At 36.3% G+C, this 21309-nt stretch overlaps 1 protein-coding gene across 1 annotated transcript in view; it reads left to right on the forward strand.

Annotated features, from left to right (window-relative positions):
- Window positions 1-13450: 13450 nt before the first annotated feature.
- Window positions 13451-21309, forward strand: part of dve (SATB1_N and homeodomain domain-containing protein dve) — a 132646-nt gene continuing 124787 nt past the window's right edge. Inside the window, exon 1 of the mRNA XM_017902861.1 lies at window positions 13451-14019. Within this exon, the coding sequence (XP_017758350.1) occupies window positions 13945-14019 (75 nt within the window). The 5' untranslated portion in view covers window positions 13451-13944. The remainder of the gene's footprint in view (window positions 14020-21309) is intronic.

The raw sequence follows: 21309 nt of genomic DNA on the forward strand, positions 1-21309 counted from the left end.
ATAAAGTCCACATAGTCAAAAAATTAAAAAATGTCAACATAGTCAATGTAATAAAAATTTTCATAAAGTCCACATAATTGAAAAAAAATGTTCAACATGGAAAATATAATATTAAAAATTTTCTTAAAGTCCACATAGTCAAAAAATAGAAAAATGTCAATACAGTCAATCTAATAAAAATTTTCATAAAGTCCACATAATTGAAAAAAAATGTTCACCATAGCCAATATAATATTAAAAATTTTCATAAAGTCCACATAGTAAAAAAATTAAAAAATGTCAACATAGTCAATGTAATAAAAATTTTCATAAAGTCCACATAATTGAAAAAAAATGTTCAACATGGAAAATATAATATTAAAAATTTTCTTAAAGTCCACATAGTCAAAAAATAGAAAAATGTCAATACAGTCAATCTAATAAAAATTTTCATAAAGTCCACATAATTGAAAAAAAATGTTCACCATAGCCAATATAATATTAAAAATTATCATAAAGTCCACATAACCCCAAAAAAAGTTTAACATAGCCAATTTAATATGAAAAAGGAGAAATAAGAAGATATACCACGATATCAATATAACCAATTGAACATAACAAACAAATTGTCACAGGGCCCACATAGCCATAAAATAAAATACCAAGACAACTAACATAATATCAAAAATTTTCACAAACCCCATATAAGTAAACAAAAGAAAAAGAAAGAAACTTTCCACGATATTAACATGATCAACCTAATTTCCTGCGTTATTATTAACCACTTGCGCTGGCAAGAAGTTCACAGACGCGTATGCCAGAACGGTCCAGTGTTTTTGCGACAATTGCCTGACGACGTGTATACCACGTCGTTGGCGATTCTGCGACAATTGCCTGACGACGTGTATACCACGTCGTTGACGATTCTGACACAAAATCACTACGACGTGTATACCACGTCGTTGACGATTCTGACACAAAAACACTACGACGTGCGTGGCACGTCTTTCCAGCGCAAGTGGTTAAACACCCCAAAATCAATGAAAAGCATAAAAAAAAAATGTCTTCACTTGTGAGAAACCAGAATAATTTCGAAAGGAAGGGATTGAAATTCCCGAGCCGAAAAAACTCGTCTATCACTCGCCTATTATTCCAAGGCAGTTCCTTCGAGCCTCCTAATAAACGTTCCCAGATATATTAGCGCGAAGGAGCCTGCACCCCTTAGGTATCGCGCGGCGGCGCAGTCACGTAGGAAAGAGACGATTGTGCTCGATGGAGCGACAAAAAGATCCCCGTCGATGACACGAAATATTCCCCGAGCCCTGGCAGCCTTCCGCTCCTGCGGAAGATCCTTTTTACACGCGCGGAAACGCGGCCCGCTTTCACGTGAGTTAACGCACCGACGCTCGTAGATCCATAACGTAACCCCACCGACCCTCGTAAACCTGAATTTATTAACACTTCGAACGATGGGGGAGATTTGCTAAATGGTTTTCAATTTGTACCTTAACGCGTCCAGACCACATGCTCGACGGATCCAGCCGGCGTGTCGCGTATGCACTCCAAGGGGTGGCACTGTATTTCATTCCTTATTTCGCATTTTTATTCCAGCTTCTTCTTTATCGGCGGTCTCTCGCGAGCAGCCCACGAAATTTAAATTCCACCGATATTCCCGCTTTATTGCCGATAGGTGTACTGGTAATTGAACGAGAGAGAAAGTAAATCAGAGAACCACTTCGGTGTTCCAGGTGCTTGGTCCTTTGTTTGGGGTCTGTCTTGTTGGGGGATGATTGTTTCCTGGGGTGTGATCACGAATCTCGTGATCTTCGGATCAGTGTCCATTTTCGGGGAACAGGTGACAGTGTTTTATGACAAGATTGATGTATACATGATCAAATTCTTTGTTACGTATCACTACCAAACCTCATGTAATGCCAAAATTGCAGGAAACTCGTGAGCAAATATAGTAGGAGACCTGGCTACAGTTTTGAGACAACAAAATACGATGCAAAGAGATGAAACATTATTGTGTTCTTCATTAAACGTCACTAAGAAATCCAATTCAATGTCGAAACCCGAAAAAATCCCTAAACTCACGTAGCAAAATGACCTAATCCCAGTATTGAGATCCTAAAACATCAAAATATGAAGCTACCAAACAAAACAGGATTGTACAATTAACTCGTTCGATCAAATAGGGCAGATTGCCTCATTAAATATCACTAAGAAGTCTGATTTAATGTCAAAATCCCCCAAAATTCCTGAACTCACATATACAAATGACCTAATTCCAGTTTTGAGATCCCAAAACATCAAAATATGAAGCCATTAAATGAAACAGGATTCTTTAATTAACTCGTTCGACCAAACAACGTGGATTTTCGCATTAAATGTTACTGACAATACTAAAAGAATGCCAAAATTGCAAAAATCGCTAAACCCATATCGCAGGATGACCTGATCCAAGTCTTGAGACCCCAAAATATCAAAATACGAAGAGCCACGAAAGAAAGCAGAATTCTCCAAAGAACTCGTTTGACCGAGCAACGTGGATTTCCTCATTAAATATCATTGACAATCCTGAAAGAATGTCAAAATTGCAAAAATCGCTGAACTCATATCGCAGGATGACCTGATCCAAGTCTTGAGACCCCAAAATATCAAAATACGAAGCTACCAAACAAAACAGGATTCTCCAATCAACTCGTTCGACCAAACAGGGCAGATTTCCTAGTTAAATATCATTAAGAATTCCAATTCAATGTCAAAACCCCAAAAAGTCCCTGAACCCATACAGCAGACTGACCTAATCCCAGTAATGAGACCCCAAAACATCAAAATACGATGAAGAAAAAGAAAGCAGAATTCTCCAATGAACTCGTTCGACCAAACAGGGCATAGATTAGCTCGTTGAACGTCACTAGCAATCCTGATTGAATGTTAGAACTGAAAAACTCTTAACCCGTATGACAGGAGGACCTCGCCCCAGCGTGTAGAAATGTGGATGCATGGTGGAAGGCTGCCGTAATTTTGCGGTTAAGCTTGGACAAATTAGCTGCGGGCATACGTTACGCTCGCTTTAGTTGGCCAGAGCGGTTTGGCTCCGCCAGGCCAGGCCCGCTGCCGCCCCTAAAAAGGCAGATATCCCCTAGAAACCCGGGTACAGGCTACTTTCCACTCGTTGCAACGACAGCCGTGGGCCAAAGGCGCGTACAAGCGTGTACATCCGCCTGGTACACGGGTCAGAGGTCTAGCCTAGCCTGGCACAGGCACTAGCCGCACTCTGGGGTGGGGATGAAGCTCTGGCCGCTTTGGAAAAACTGCAAAAGAGGAAAGAGAGCCGCGTCGCGTCGTATCAGGGGTGGCTTCCGAGAGGAACTATCCTCCGTTGCTGAGAGGGATGAGAGGGGAACGGGGTCTGGCGGTTCGATAGGAAAGCTACCACTCTGGCGGAAGGCGTGAGTCGCAAAAGCTCCGCCTGCAAGCTTCGTGAAACACGCCCCACCGGCGTAGCTTTGCCACCCACCCTGGCGATCCTGGAAAATAGTCCGACCAGCCGTGTCACCGGCGAGGCTTCGACCGGTAACCCCTCCACGGTTAAATGGGAACCGTAGTCCTTCCATCCGTGATCCATCCCCTGCTTCTCTTTTTCTCTCCTCCTCCGTCTCTCATCCTCTGCCCTTGCTCTGCCCTCCACCTCTCGTCCTGGCTCTCAGACACGTTATTCCTCCGCGTTCTCCCTCCCCTGACCTTCTCCTCCTGGTCTCCACCCTTCGAGTCTCAACTTCGGTCCGCTTTGCACACAGATTGCATCCGTGGCATCCGCGGATGCAATCATTACCTCGCTACCGGTCCTTGCTCCTTTTACAACGAAGACGCCGAGCCTGTATACGGTATGGCTGGTTCGTTTGGACCCGTCGCGCGCACGTGTGCGCCGTTTGCACGGGGCTGGCTGGTTGGAAGAGTGCTCGGTAGGAGGCGCTGCCAGAAGTTTCAGGCAAAGCCTCGTAGATGCTTTATTGGCTTCAGCGTTGCGATAAGGAGCGCCGGGTTACCATGGGAAATAGTAATATAGGGAAAAGCATCGCGAAACTGGATTCCAAATTGACAAAGAAGAGAAGGATTCTTTCGGCTCTGGAACCGTCACCTGGTTTCTTGGGATAAGGGACGGATTTGAGGTTATGTTAACATTCAATTGCTGAGGTAATATGATATAGCATAATTCTTTCGGGTTTGGACCCGTGACATGGTTTTTTGGGATAAGGAGCGCATTTGAGGTTATGGTAACCTTCGATTGCTGACGTGATATAATATAGCGTAATTCTTTCGGGTTTGGACCCGTGACGTGGTTTCTTGGGATAAGGGCCAGATTTGAGATTATGTTAACCGTCGATTGATGAGGTAATATGATATAGTATAATTTTATTTGGATTTAGACCTGTGACATGGTTTCTTGGGATAAAGGGCGGATTTGAGGTTACGTTAATCCTCGATTACTGATGTAATATGAAATAGTATATTCCTTCGTAGTATAATATACGTAAATAAATATTGTATTAATGCAATATAGTATGAAGATAGTTTTTGAATATTAATCTTGTGTTGTGTTCGAATTTTGATTTTGAGCCGTCATTTTGAGGATAAAGGGAAGTTTGGAGGTTATATTAACCTTCAATTTCTAACGAAATATGATATAGTATAATTCTTCATGCTTTAATATACGTAAATAAATCTATATTAATATAATATGGATGTTTTCTGAATTTCAATCTTCTTTTCTGTTCGAGTTTTGATTTTGAGTTGCCATTTTGAGAATAAAGGGAAGTTATATGAACTTTAAATTGGTGACGAATGTTTCTGCTACAGTATACGTAATGTGATATAGTATATGTACATTAATGTAATGTAGTACTTATTTACGTAAACTGTAGCAGGAAGATACGTCACCAATTGAAGGGTAACATAACCTCAAATTCTTCCTTCATCTTAAATAATAAATCGTATGTTATATACTTGTAATATACTATGTGATTTTATTATACTATGATAATTTACAAACAAAAATATGATTTTTATTGGTAATTGATGAATTATTTTCTTCTAATATTAGCATAATACAATAACTTGACGTGATGTCTAAATAGGGATTTTTGTTTTGGATTTGTTTTAGATGAATAATTGGAAGGTAATGGTTGAATTTTGAGGAAGATTGGATTATTTTTTGTAGTTGAATGTTGTTTTGGAGAATATTGGAGGCAAAATTGGAAATTTGAAAATAAATTGTTGCTGAAAAAGAATTTTTTTTTAAGATAAAATAATATATTTTATTTAGAACTGAATTTTAATATTATATCAACTATCTCTGTTAATAATCCGAAATATTTTATCTAGAATATTGATTTTTTCAAGATAAAATATCTTTACAATTAGATTTACGAATTATGATAAATATGATATTTAATTTATTTTTACCCAAACATATGAATTTAACAAATTGGAAACAAAGTACAATAAAAAAATTAGGCTAATCTGTTTAATTTAAATTTTAAATTAAATTAGGGGATAAAAAATAACATTACGGAAATTATAAAGAAAATTAAAAAATTATATTAAGTAAATAATCAAAAAATGATTTCGAATTGTATTTCATTCTTGGTACTTTTAAGTGTAAGTAAATACATATTGATCGTAGAATAATATACAAGAGCTTCACGATCGATTTCCTCGTCGCACTTTCTTCATTGCAAACACTCATTATTTTTGAAACGAATATCAATTATGTATTTAAGAAGGAAAAATACATTGAAAGAGGTTTCTTCTAGATAATTTGGGGAACGACTTACACACACAAACGAGACTATCTAAGATCAGGAAAATATCCCTAAGAAAATACTAGGATTAAGGAAACTATTTTACTAAAAAATGATTGTGATTAATTAAAAATTGAGAATTTATAAAATACACGAATGAACGAGATATTTATTAATAAATATTGTCAAATAATATCAATATTGTTAAATATATTATAATAATCTGAAATAATAGTTCAAGCACAAATTTTGTATTGAATAAATTTAGATTTACAATAATAATTTAGAACTATATTCACTATACTTTGCATTCTCAATAATTACAAATATATCTATTCCAATAAAAATTATATTAACAAACATAACATTTGTTATTAATATTTTAAAAGAAATCTTACGAAACAAAAATATCCCTAGAATAACCTCAAGAAACTAGGAAAAATAACTATGCAAGCACAGTCTACCTACAATGGACTGTAACAAATAGTTCTATAGTATAGCACAATAAACTTATTCGAAATTTTATGTAAAACATTCCTGTAAGCCTTTTTCAGAAGATAAATAAATATATCTTGTCATTTACACGTAACATCGATTTTCTCAAAGCAATCAAAGATGATTCCACAATAAGTTGTCGAAAACGGTGCAAATTAAGAATTCCTTTTTTGGTAGAAAAAAAAATCAAGTTTTCGTTCAAGCTTACCTGATTGGCGTCTAAAATTGGATTTGAAAAGTGTAGAATGTTGTATCGCTGAACGAAATCTCCCGATTTTCCCAATCTGTCACGTGGAATTTGCCTGAGAGATTTTCGGCTGACTCTAGTCGATACATGGTAAGGTGTATGAGATATTACGCACACACAGGCTCGTCACACGGTTCCATTATCTGTTTTCAAGCAGAAATAACACGAAGTTACGAAAGGTATAAAAATTCAAGCGAGACGAATGTTCGATCTACGAAATCCTATTAAAGAAGAACTATTCTGCAACCCTGCAGTACCCATGTAATATTTTACAGGGACCATAGAGATGCAAAATATGAAAGTTAGAGGGAATCGAACGTTTGAACGAATCAAACTACAAATAAAAAATTGGAAATTAATTTTAAATACAAAAAATTAATTATCAAATTATGTTTTGATTAAAATTAAAAATCAATTTTTAAGTGAATATTGAATGCTTAAAATTAAATTTGAAGTAATTGTTTTTAAAAAATTTGGTAGGTGATTGCTTTGACTATGTGTATATGTAACAATAAAATTAAGAGAAATTGAATATGTTTAATCTGAATGATCTACAGTTTCTGCAACCCTATAATGACCATGGAATGTTTTACAATTTATGAGAATAAGAAAATAAAAAACAGAAAAATGTAACAAATTGAATATAATTAATTTAAACAAATTATTTTGTTTTCCACAATTTTGTAATAATTATGGAATATTTTGAAGAGATTATGTCAAATGATACAAAAGTTCACCTGACTCGAATGTGCTGAACCTTAAACATGAACTCACTTTGAATTTTCTATAATATACAGGGTGGATCATTTAACATAACAATTTCAGTTATTATCTTCAGTAATAAGTCTATCTTTCCGTTGTCTTTTAATAAATATCCTATTATTTACAATAAAATAATTTACTATTGTTTCTCAAATAACTGAATAATTAAAGATAATCAAGGTGGTAGAGTTACATGATCCACCCTGTATCTAGTATCTATAAAACATTTGATAGAATTAGTTGATAAAAAGAATTGAACACTTCTCTACTTTCTTCAACTTTATAATAGTACAACAGTAATTATAGTATAATAATAGTAATCATAGTCAATATTTTAGTGAATACTTTCCACAGATCAAGATGAAGTAATATATAAAAATTCAATCTAAAACACACTACCTCAAACATAATGTATTCTGTACTTTCTACAACTCATCATGATCATCCAATATTTATATCCAAATGGTATTTATCCAATGATGGTTATATCCAAAAGGTACAATAAGTTCAAACACATACCATTTCATACTTCTCTAAACTTTGCATAACCTACACGAATCAAGGTAACAGAAAACATAAAAATCCAAACGAATCAAATATCATATATCTAATTTAAAAAATCATACCAAGCACAAACTATGTCAAACTTCTTCAAATCTCACAAAATCCATGAAATATTGCACATTAACCAGGGTGACAAAACTATAAAAATCCAAATGAATTAAATATCATATAGCTAATTACACAAACTATATCAAACTTCTTAAAATCTCACAAAATCCATGAAATATTGCACATTAACCAGGGTGACAAAACTATAAAAATCCAAATGAATTAAATATCATATAGCTAATTACACAAACTATATCAAACTTCTTAAAATCTCACAAAATCCATGAAATATTGCACATTAACCAGGGTGACAAAACTATAAAAATCCAAATGAATTAAATATCATATAGCTAATTACACAAACTATATCAAACTTCTTAAAATCTCACAAAATCCATGAAATATTGCACATTAACCAGGGTGACAAGACTATAAAAATCCAAAGAAATCAAATATCATATATCTAATTTAAGAAATCGTACCAACTGTATCAAACTTCTAGAAACCTCACAAAATCCATGGAATATTGCACACGAATCGAGTGACAAAACTATAAAAATTCGAACAAACCAATATAGGTATCAAATTTAAAGAATGCTACTAATCACAAACTGTGTCATACCCGCTCGAACCCCACGGTATCGACCGAATATTGTACACAGATGCCAGATTTCTACTTCTCCGAAGTTTTAACAGGTAATTCCGATAAGTTGAAAGCAAACTGGAGCAGCAACGGGGGAAAAGAGAAACGTCGAAAACACCGTACAGAACGTTGAATGGCAGATGTCACGTGAATAATGGATTAACCGACGAGCACTCCCCTTAATCCTGAGATTATCTAGTCTAATACCGCGGCGCTATCGGGGCTTGGTCGAGATTAAACCGACCTGACTGATCAACCATTTTTTTTTCTCCCTCCTTCCTTCATTTTTTCATACTCCTCCTTTTCTTCCCATTCGCATAAATCGAATATCGCATATCGATATCGATAACTTGCCCCGCAATCTGGGTTAAACGACGTTTGCTGTTTCGTTTAACTGAATATAAAGTATGTATCCCAACGTGCGCATTCAACGCGTCATTTGATAAATGGAACAACCTTATAAATGAAAGCGGAAATAACACTGAATTTAAATAGTGAAAGAAAAAAGAAAAAAATATGGAGGAGGAAGAAAAAGAAAGAAACTGTACATTCGAAATACTTTGGGACGGCGATCATTATTATGGCCGATGCACCGGAAACCGGAACTGATACCGAGCGTCATGACAGACGCGAGCAACCTGTTATTCCGTCTAATCTGTTACGAACGTTGGACGACTGTTATGACAGTTGTTTAGAGATTTCCCTTATATCGACTTCCAGATAATTTTGCATTCTTCTTTCTCGATTTTTCATTCATGAAATCTGCAAAAATAATATATTTTTATTTTTAATTCAGTTACTCGATTTGTTCTTGACGATTTATTTTCATTAATCTATGCCTGGGATATAAATCTAAATATTTATTTCAATTTAATCACTCGATTGTTTATTGTTAACGATTTATTTTAATCAATCTATGTTTCTGAAGTAAAGTATTTAAATAAATTAATTTGTAATCACCTTAAATTTTTATTTTGAATCTAGTCATACGATTTTTTTTTTCTTGATAATTTGTTTTAATTGATGTGTATTTATAAAGAAAAAATATTCAAGTAATTAAATTTATAATTAATAAAAATTTTTGTTTTTAACCTGGTCATTCGATTTTTCATTGATTTCTTATTTTTAACAATTTATTTTAATTAATCTATGTCTAGCAGAAATAATATTTAAGTTAATTAACTTGGGATTAATCTACATTTTTATTTCCAATTTAATTACTCCTTTCTTTTTGCTAGCGATTTATTTCAATCAATCTATGTTTCTGAAATAAAGTATTTAAATAAATTAATTTGGAATGAACCTAAATTTTTATTTTTAATTAATAATTCGATTTTTTGTTCTTGGCGCTCTGTTTTAGTTAATCTATGTCGATAAAGAAACAATATCGAAATAAATAAATTTCGAATGAATCTAGAACCGAAGAATATTTAAGACAATATTCTGTATTTAAAAGAAACAATTGTATATCGTTTCTTTTTTTATTTACTAAAAATTTTAATTTTTTTGATTTTCAGTACGGGCTTCTTTTCCATTTTATTATTAAGTATTCACGGTACATCTATGTCTAAGACTTAGCGAGCGTTTCAGCTCGATTTGACTGTAGGTGAAACCATACACGAGTCATGCACGAGGTCCACGCATACATGCAGAAAACAGAATGCCAAATGTTGCCGTTTATATTCGTGTAGGAGAGCAAGCAAGAACAGTGAGAAGCACTGAAATGTCGCAGATATGTTAGCCATGAATTACGCTATTACTTATTCGTCATCGCTAATGCCTGCTGGAAATTAATTCCCTCGAATCGTATAATCTGAAGCCAAAATCAACTGGTAGTATCGTCCATAGAGTACGTTTGTTTCTTTGATCTGATATTACCGTCAATTGTTACTGATAGAGCTAAAAAATTTCGTCAAAGTAGTATACTTACATCCGAATACCTGAAATCATATATAAAAATGAGAAAAATAAAAATTTAATCGATAATTAAATCGATAAAGTATTTCGAAATTAATTTGAAATTATTTTATCCAAGAATATAAAGAATAAATGTAATTATTTTGCATATAAATTATTAAACTATGAAATTATTTTATGTTAAAATACAGAGAGTGAATATAATTTAAAAAATGAATTTAATTGTTTCATATATAAATTTATGTAAAGGTTTATTAAATGTGAATAGAATTATTTTATGTAAAAATTTAACAAATTTTTAAATTATGTACATAAACTTGATTAAATAAGAATTAAATAACACTTACATTTACAATGATTGCCCTAAAGAAACCTTACTTTATAAATTTCCATTGATTACTTGTTTATCAAAAAAGAAAGTAATACAATAATTAATTCAAGTATATTTTCAAATTATGAAAACGTTACATAACATGTGCAATATAATTACACTTATAATAAGAATTTCCATGTTTATTTAGACAATACTATATACTAATTTTCATTTTTAGATCAAAATAATAATTTATTACCTTGTAAATAATTCATATTACACATTACATGTGTAGTGTATTTTATTTATTATAAAAATATGCAAAAATTTATAGCAATTGTTAGTCTCAATCTTTTATACTACAATAAGAAACTATGATCGATTAAAATTTCTCTTAATTATAATAAATTTGAATTAAATTTAAATTACAGTAAGATTCGTTTATAAACCTTATCTCAAATTTATGTAGACAGTTACATGTTATGCGAATACGCTATAGAACATAAATTATATAAAGATTTGCATTTATGTATTGTACAAGTGCTATACCTTTCACGCATAGCATAGTAATGCATAAAGTCTTGGCAAATGTGCAAAATTTTTGTGCGGATATTATCAGCACGATTGAGTGTGATCGAACGAATGCGAAGTTGGCATGTGACATGGCTGCAGACATACAATGAAAAGCGTTAAAACAATGATTAGAGAGCGTGGAAAGCGAGAGCAATGAAACACACCTGTACTCTTTCAATTTGTAAACATTACGATAAACCGCTTTCCTTTTTCTCTAAATACTCAAATATATTCGTAAATTGAAAGCAATTCTCCCATTTCCACACACACGCGAGTGAAAAGGACACTAGTAAACATTCATGGCATCAAGAACGTCGAAGCGAAGTTCCAACGAGAATGAGGAAATAAAAATTCGTTCGTAAACATCCAGTCATAGTTCTCCTTTCATCCCGTTACATTTCAATTTCCCAGGGAATTAAGAACTTCCTATTACCAGAGAATTCACAATCAATGTCAAGAAGTATGCCGCGCTTAACCTCTTTTCGGGAGACATCTTGTTCCTATCGTAGCGCGAATAAACATGCGAAGGGAATCGGCGCGCCTGCACGGGCACGCAGAGACGCGGAACCACCTAGCGTTGGAAAACAAAACCACGTTGCAAGAGACGAGTCGAAAAGGAGGCGATCGAGATCTCCGTAAGAGATCTTAATTCTTCTTCTTCCGGCCCCTGGCCCCCGATGTCGCGACCAGGCACTCCGCGTGGCGTGTTGCAGGTACACAGGTGCACGGGTATACGTGCATCTTATCTCTAGACACACCCCCGGACTGAAAGCGGTACAACCAAGGGGAGCGGGGTATATAGGAAAACTAGCTCCTGGACTAGAAGTGGGAGTCGAATTACAGCAAGCGAGACAGAGATAGAAGAGTAGGGATCAGAAGAGCAACAGAGACAGCCGAACGATAACCGAGAGCGCGTAGAAAGACGAAGGCGGATACAACTGTTGCGAGGTGAAAGGGGTGAAATAAGACGAGGCTGGAGAAAGTGGAAGCGACACAGGAAGGAAACGAGGAGAGTCGAGGAACCGGCAGACTTTGAGGGAAAACGGCGTAAAGAAGAAAAGAGAGAGACGGAAAGAGCAGATAAAAGGACGAGGGATAAGAAGGGAGAATATCGTGCGGATGAGTAAGGGAGAAGGATAGAGGTCGCTGGCGAGAAGAGGAAAAAATGGACGAGTGGAAGGAAGATGGAAAGTGGGGGAAGAGAGAAGCGGAGAGACTGCACGGATGACGAAGGTAGTTCCGGAGGGTTTGAGGGTGAACCATCCGAGTGAGGACCAGGATGGTCCTCCACGGTGGGCGATGGTAGCCGGCGAGGTGGTGGGGTGACAGCGACGGCGGGTAGGGCGTCGTAGGGGCAGAACCAGCGCCGCGACGCTTCGGCACGCACAGTCGCGGCTCGAACGCCGTCCCATGCGAACGTGTTATTCTCGCGGCTCGTGTATCATTTTTTTTCAGCCATCGTGTACGATGTTCACGACCTGTTCGCACTTAGATCGGGATTTCGGGAGGACATGATCGGAGCAGATATAACGAAAAGCTTTCGATTGCCGCTCCACCTCGAGGATGGATTTTCATTCAAGATCGACCGAGACGTCGAGTTTTCGAAAACACATGACCGAGAGCAGTGTTCATTAAACGATGTCGTATGATTTAATAACCGAGTGAGATCGTTTTAAGATTGAATCTGTTATCGTTCTGGAGTGATTTTGACGATGACATTGAAACTTTCGATGCTCGACGAGAGTTAATCAATCGAAACGATCGGTTTCCAACTAGAACGTCACGCCGTTTACCGATCGGGCAACGATCTGAATTTAGTGACACTTTTATCGACCCGCTTAGAACACACGGTTCGATGTATTTCGAACTTTTCTAACAGACTCGTATACCGTTCGAGTGTCTAGCAGAGAATTTTCTACCAGTGCAAATATTACTTATCGACATGGTGTTTCTATCGGGACGTATACAGTGAACTATACTGGCTCGCGAGAATTAAAAGGGCAAGAAAATTACTGTACGAGTAAGAACAAGTTGAGATTTAATATTTCACCTGTTTGATGTACCTAGTGCGAAGTCTCGGTCCATACTGATGCAGATTTCGTCGAGTTTCGAGGCACTGTCGGCATCGTTCCGCAAACACGTGTGTGCAAAACCATTCTTTGCAATCTAGTCACAAGTGCGCGCAGTCGACTCGATATTGATCCGGTGATCTAATCGATTTTACCATTCCACGATATTAATATAATACGTTCTTAATGACCAATAACGTGGCGATAAAAAACGTCTGCCATAAGGACATAATTGAACATAGTTCAATAATTAAATTTAAACCAAAGTGTATAACCTTCACTATAGTGTGTTACACGTATTAAAAATCGGCGGTAGAGACTAGTAATAAATGATACCAATCGAGGCTTGGTTGTGACGCGAAATATTTCGAGAGATTTCAAGCTTGGTTAAATATCGGCAAATAAACTGGGAATAGACGGTAATCAGTGAGAATTGCATCGATGCAATAAATGTCAGTGCGAAATTAAAAATGGCGGCGACTTCCGAGTCCCAGGATAATTATTGAGGAACTCTTTACGAGGGAATGGATTTTCAGAGCGCTATGGACACGTTTGTAGAGGCATGGATGGCTGCAAATACGAAAACGGATCAAGTACAGGTAAATCGTAAAATTATCATTGATAATTCAAAGCCACTTCGGATATGTTCTGTTATTCGTATTGAAGAAATGTAACACCATCCTGACATTGGTATCCGTGAATGACATCGTTGAAAAGTAACCCCTTCTAACATTACACAGCCAATTGGCCACCCTACCAATTTCTGCCCTCTTGGGCACTTCAACTTGCCACCAAGCTAATTCCCCGATATCAATTTGCCACTTTCCGTTACATCTTAGAATAGCCGATTTACTTGGATCACACGAAGTATACTTAAGATTTCAGAGTAAGTAATACGAATTTTTATATCCTAATCAAAAATTCTTTCATGCATAGTTAATTTTACTTTTATATGTCTACTATTATCGTGGTTGTAGAGCAAAAATTAAAAATAATATTGCAACATATTATAAGGCAGTAGTTATATATTGGAAATTATAGCTATTAAAATATAGTTTAATGAAAAATATAAATATACAAATTTATTTTTTCTGTTACTTCCACTAGTTTAAACAATATAATAATTTAACACTCTAATTACACGGAAACTACTACAGTTGATGAAATAATAATTCGTATTAAATCAGTTGAAGGTTACAACCCTAACCTCACTACCAATCATTGATACCAAAGAAAAAAGAGATAAATACAAATTTGTAAAAACGTCTAGAGAAATTGAAAAATGTATTTAGGGAGGATTCGTTAACCAAGTATATAGCATTTACCGTAGGAATCTTTTAAACAGAAGAAGTCAAGGTAGACAGTGAAAAGTGTAAAGTATATAGATTCGGTGGTCTAAAATTTCAGAACGGCAACCGGAGCGGTGCTAAAGGTGGTAGAGGTAGTAGAGAGGGTTGGGAGAGATAATCCTTGGTAAAACCACGGATCGTATGTGTTGCGTGGATGGGCATACGTACGTTTACACGTGTACGTACGGGGGGTCACGGGTTCTGACCACGATACGGATGTGCCCCTGCCTTCTTCCTGTGCTACGACCACGTTCACGTACTGGCATTCAGTGCAATAAGACCGCATCTCCATTGACCAGTCGATCTCTTGATCATCGGAAACTTCTGATTTTCGTTTCTGACCTATATATCCACTAGCTTTTGTGACCCTGCTGTACAGACTCCACTGTCTTGGGAGTCGGCGTCATTTGTGTCATGCATTGTTCTCTGTCAATGGATATTAAGAATACTGAAGCTTATTTTTCATTCGACAACGTGCACCACTGTTTCATACCATAACGACAGCACCATAAAGAGTCAGTCGGTAGCCAAAGATACCGAAAGTCAGTGTACAGGTCACATGTTTCCTAGCTATCATTCATAAAACGTGTTCTCGACGTGCATCTGACTTTACTCCGTAAGGTAAGATTAAATATAACAGGAAACAGAGACAGCTGGAAAAATATTCCTTGGGTTTCCTCTCAGTTTCTGTGTACATTTGCACGTTGAGAAATAACGTGTAAAGTTTGTCGTGTGACATCGTGGAGTGAGAGGGATGGCAAAATCGAAGATAATCTTATGATACAGTCAGTTCGGTTCGTCGAGGAACCGTGAGATTTTCTCCCTTAGGATCATCGTACCCCGTCAAAATTAGGAATAACACAATCCGCATTTTTCCTTGACAAATACAAGAACAATATTCCTGTGGGGATACGTTGGCATTATATGGGGTTTGTTGAACATCCAAATCGGCCCTTCCCTTCCTACGATTCTCTGACGGTGTAACAGGCATTTGGCTTCCGCTGTTAAAAATTGAGGGGAAAATTCAGGGGAAGCAACTCGCATATAGCACCGACAGGTTAGTTTCGTATACAAATAAATTTCAATATTTTTTCTCTTCACTGGTCACAATTAAAGTAGAAACAAGTAAATGTTAGCGTTCAACGTGTAGATCTCACGTAGGTATCTGAAACATAAATTATCACGCCATTACATTAGACTTTACATGTAGAAACGTTGCAAAGGTTTAAATATAATTTTAGATACATTAGAAAATGCACAAACTTCATACTTCGTGGGACTTACTCACGATGAAACGATGGGAAGATAAATGATTAAAAATAACTTCTGCTGTTATAAAGTATAATGAACAATACGTTTTATGCATTAGGAACTTTAAGGAAAGGATTATTAAACTCTAATAATAAAAATTTGGATCAATTTCGAGAAAATATGATCAATTTCCATTGCTACTTAGCTATGCTGCAATAAATAAAATTTAGAACAAGAAACGATTCATCGTTTTGCTAATCGAAGAAATGATAAAACTACTTGCAAACAAAGACTTCGAATAGTACAAGTAACATAGATATTGTATGTTTGAAATAAAATGTTTTGGAAACATGTAACGTGACATTGATCCCTGCACGTTTTCTAGTTAAAGCGGTAACCGAACGAGTTGGCAGACCTCAAGATAACACAAATACATATTTGGTGTTCCAAAATTCCGCCGGCAGAAAGCACATTCCGATAGCTGAAGACGCGTCCTTGCCGCATTGCGCGCAGGAGTATACCGCGTACGTACACCGAGGCCACGTGTGCACTCGAAAGTGCGTACATGTACGTCCGAGGATAGGTTTGAGGCACGCATGGTCACGGTATTTGACCACCCCAGCTACCGGAATGATTGTAATCCATCTATCCGGCCGCCGAAGCCGATACATCAAATGCACGTAGAACTTTTCACGTCCCTTTTCCTGACAGTTTCTTACCCCTATCCTCTCTTCGGTTATCTCTGCATCGAACACGACGTGAATATGTTATTAATATTTATACCAATGTTGATATTTAGCCTTACATCGTGCGTCGCTTGTCTACGTGAATGTAACGCTGTTGATTTATTTCTCTGAAAAATGTTTGCCACGTTCCTTCACCAATACCAGGATCAGCTAAAAATTAACGGAACATTAGATCATAAGAACAATTATAGGCGAACAAAATTTTACACGACATTATAGGTTATGATACCTGTTATAGGTTAATACTACAGAATACATAACTTACTATTTCTCTTCATCAGGAGACGTTTATTAGATGATTTTGCATAAAAATGACGATTTCTTTTGTAGGTTATGTTGGTTTACACCATATCATTGGTAATAAGACGAATGATTTGAAAAAATTGATCATATAGTATACTTCAAATGCTATAATTCTTTATTCCTATAATTCAAAAGTGTCGAATCGTATTAAAGGTTAATAAGAGTTACAAATCCGAAGAGGATATTAAAATAGTAGCGGATATTTGAACATAAAGTTCGAATACATATAATTATGAAATACTCACGCCATGCGTTGTGATTATATCAATTTTGCTCGCTGTATGATTGAAATACTCTTATATACTCTTCCTGTTTCACGTAGTCTTTTTTTTTTAGAAATGACTAGAAGGCAGTGAACATCTGGTAGCAGAATGAGCAATTTACGTAACGTAGTCGTGGAAGCATCAATCCGTGGATTATCTACCGCGGGGAGAGGGCCAATTATTGTACGTGGATATCGGCCATCTGATATTTCGATAAGCCTGATTAGAATGTTGCACGATTAACGTAAACCATGAAGACATTTAATTCCATTCTATCGATATTGGATAAAAACAGATATTACATTGGCCGATGTTATTCAATCACTGATCCCTTGTCTCGGTGGCGGGTGGGGGGAGGAAGATTTCGAAGTATTTTACCAAATTGCGTATGGTCGATATGCGCTACCTGTAAATTAAAGTCCAAGATGAAATTTAATCATTGATTTGGAGCTTATGCCTGTTACAGAATATTTAAAACGTAGAAAACCAGTTTATATCGAGTCGTCGACTTATAAACTGGTTCTTTCGTTAATAAACACTGAGACATTACATTGATAAAAGGAACCGAAACATACCATTCGGGGATTGAATTAAATGTTTCGTGAATTGAGTGTTCTAAGTGCATGGAGTCCGTGTAAACTGAAAACAGGATGGTTAGAATTAATTAGTTAATAATCAAAATTATACCGTTTAATTTGAATGTAATTTGATTTTAGTTTATGCTTTTCAATTTTTTGTTCCAATTCCATTGTTCGTTAATTGCATTTCGAAGAATGTCGTTGTTTTGAGTAAACTATATCGTATCTAGTGTTGATTTGACATAAGTGCAATTTAATGTAATGTCTTAATGTCTTACCCATTCTTGCATAATAACTTTTAGTTGAAGCAGTGTTACGAACATATAAGTTACACTCTTACATAATAATTAACCTATTAATAATATTAGCCAATTGACAAGTTATAAGTTATAGGTTATAAACTTCTATTGCACAGTTTACGAACACGTGAAATAACTGACTAATAGTTCGTAAAATTTACTTGCAGAATTCTACTTTACTCACCGTCATAATTGTTACATTTACACGACAGGATTTATTAATATTAATAACCTATAAACTATTACCAATAACTGCAACAGGTAATTGCATTTGCAACAGAACACAGATTCAAAAACAACAAATTATTTTGCACACAGAAGTTTGTTAGTTTACGTTTAATTTTTTCAACGTAAACTTTATAAGCAACAATAAAGTAAACAGTGACGAACGTTCCTGCCCCATGCCTTGTCAGTGCACATTGTGAGGATTAGTAATAATTGCGAGATCTATCAACAGGTGCCACTAGTTCTCGTCGGTAAAAAGAAACGAACGAGATTGTGCAGATGGCAGTTCTACTAAAACTATCGAGCCCAGTTGGTAGGATGGAAGGTGAGATTGGAAAAAATAATAACTAGAATTGACTAAACTACCCTGTAATTTACACGTTTTGAACACGCTGGAAGGCTACGAATAAGAAGATTCGACGCGAAAGTGTCCGCGAAAATTTTGATAGGAAGATGTACCAATTTAAAAGGTTATTGAAGCTGACATAAGGAATACTCCGAACTGGACCTACATTCAATTGCCAAACATTGTAGGCCGGTCGTCATTTGTAGCTTGAACTTACGTAAGCTCGTGAGGAAGATGAGACAGAAATCCAGTCTGAAATAAATTCACGGAATTTCTGGGACCTTTGGTCGTCAGAGGACCAAGCAGAGAATTTTACATTGGTCGGCGATTAAGGTTATCGTCTTAACGGGAAACACTCTAGCAGGAAACGTCGTCAACGCGTATCTCTGTTACACCCGGTAGATAAGCTGATCCGCCGATAAACGATGTCGAACCGTTGTTTGCTATGCTGGTATTAATTCGCGATGATGTTGCATTTTGCATATAACAAACGAATTTACTTTTCTGTTATTCCTTAACCTCTCTTCGCCACAATATCAATGTCACTCTTCCGGAACAAGTCAACAATCTGAAATTTGCTCAAAATTTGCTCGATTTAATTTACGCATAAAGCTATTTGGAAATTTCAAATTCACGACAACGCGTTTCGATTGTACGAAAATATGTGTTTGAATACACGCGAGAAGGAAGACGAAGGCGGCAAATTTAAATAAGTATTTAATTATAAAATTGAAATTCTCGATGTGTAGACTTAACCTCAAATTTTCACGTATACGAGTGACTATATTTAGGTGCAACTAATTCCAGCAAATTTGTTATCGAAACGACGTTTGAATTTATACATTTTGTATGAAACGTAAAAAGGAAAAAAAAATATTCGAGATGTGACAAAATTAGGTCATTGGATATGCAATAGGATAAGAAGGAACGAGGTAGATAAAAGTTCGATTTATGTCGGTTCGGAAATTGTACGGATACACGAAGGAACACGAACGATACACCTTTTGCACGGTGAATGGTGCATCCCCTTTCGCGTCACGTCGAAGTTACCGCGATATCACTTGGGGCGTTAGCCGGATAAGCCGCTAACCCCATCCACCTGTTGCCTTTTCTTATGCGTTCCCGCTTACAGGCCCGCGTTCATCCTCATTCCTCGCGTGGAAACGAGCCAAGGAGCCGTCGTCCTCTTCCAATCCACGCTCACCTCCGGACTTTGCCTTCCTCCCTCGTCCACTACTTTATACACCGGTGTCAGGCCTGTGCTCCTTTCCTCTCTTCACCACTTCTACGGTGTCCTCGTCAGCCTCTCTTCTTCTACGTCTTCCTTCTCCTCCTCCCCCAACGCCGGCACCGTCTGATTCTTTCGCTCCTCCGTCTCTCTCGCTCCGACTCGCCACCGCCTCCCTCTCTCTCGCTCTTCCTTTCCACACCTCGTACCCTCTCGTTCTAGCGCCCAAGCCCGGGTCTTCAGCGGTCTGACGTGTTTTTTGCGAGTGCATACCTCGAAGCAGCTCCCGAAACAGTAGCTGGTACCCCGGTACAGTCCGGACCAGTGAAAAAATCAGCGACCTGAACTCGGTCCTCTCGGTTTCCTATCGACGGATCGACCGCGATCGTCGAATATTTCTTCACTGATTTTTCTTGCGATCGATTATTGCGTCGAGACGACGGGGCTCCATCGGAACGTTCTATAGCACGTTACTGCGTTCGGTTAGCCGTTTTCGACTGTGTGGTCGCATACGTGTAAACGGTGTGCAACGATATTTTGTAGGTTAGAGATACGCCGAGTATTTACACGGTGTATAGCGGGACTAGGCTGTTGCGTTGATTTATGTAATAAATAAACGTGGAAAAGAGGAGAAGCAAGGATTGATATAATTCGTTATTAGAAGTGGAGGAAAGTTTTGATTTACGAAATATGTGGAAAAATTTATCGGTTTGAAGTATATGTGGAATTTAAGTGGATAGGCTTGCTCGGAAGCACGTAAAATCGTGTTAGGAGTTATATACAAGATTAAAAGCTACTGAATCGAATCTTTATCTCAGATTTTCGTATAGCCTAACTAATCTAATCTGAAATTGAATCTATTAATTTAAAGAAAACTAAAATCTGTTCGTAATAGCACTTCCCAAATAAATCTATCGTAATAGTTAATCGAGACAATCGATAAGGTGTATCGTCTGAAGGTATCTTGAATTTCGAAGGATATACTAGCATGTACTTGACTATCACAATTGTTTACACGGTCGGTAAATATTACGAATTGATTAAATACTTTTTTCTTCTTTTATAACAACTAATAGAGTTTTATTGTTAATATTTTATTTTGATAGTCAAAACAAATATAGCATCCAATACAAATTTTTAAAATTAAAATATTTTATTTTACATAAATTTGTTAACCTAAAAGATCATATTATGAGAAAGTAATATCGAGTCATATTTTTGACACATTTCTTCCTTTTATATATTTTTGTCGTATACAAATGTATTAAAATAGTAACATCGCTAATTTACATAACCTTAAA

This window comes from Eufriesea mexicana, unplaced genomic scaffold (genome assembly GCF_001483705.2).
Source record: "Eufriesea mexicana isolate 0111107269 unplaced genomic scaffold, ASM148370v2 scaffold2087, whole genome shotgun sequence".
NCBI lineage: Eukaryota > Metazoa > Arthropoda > Insecta > Hymenoptera > Apidae > Eufriesea > Eufriesea mexicana.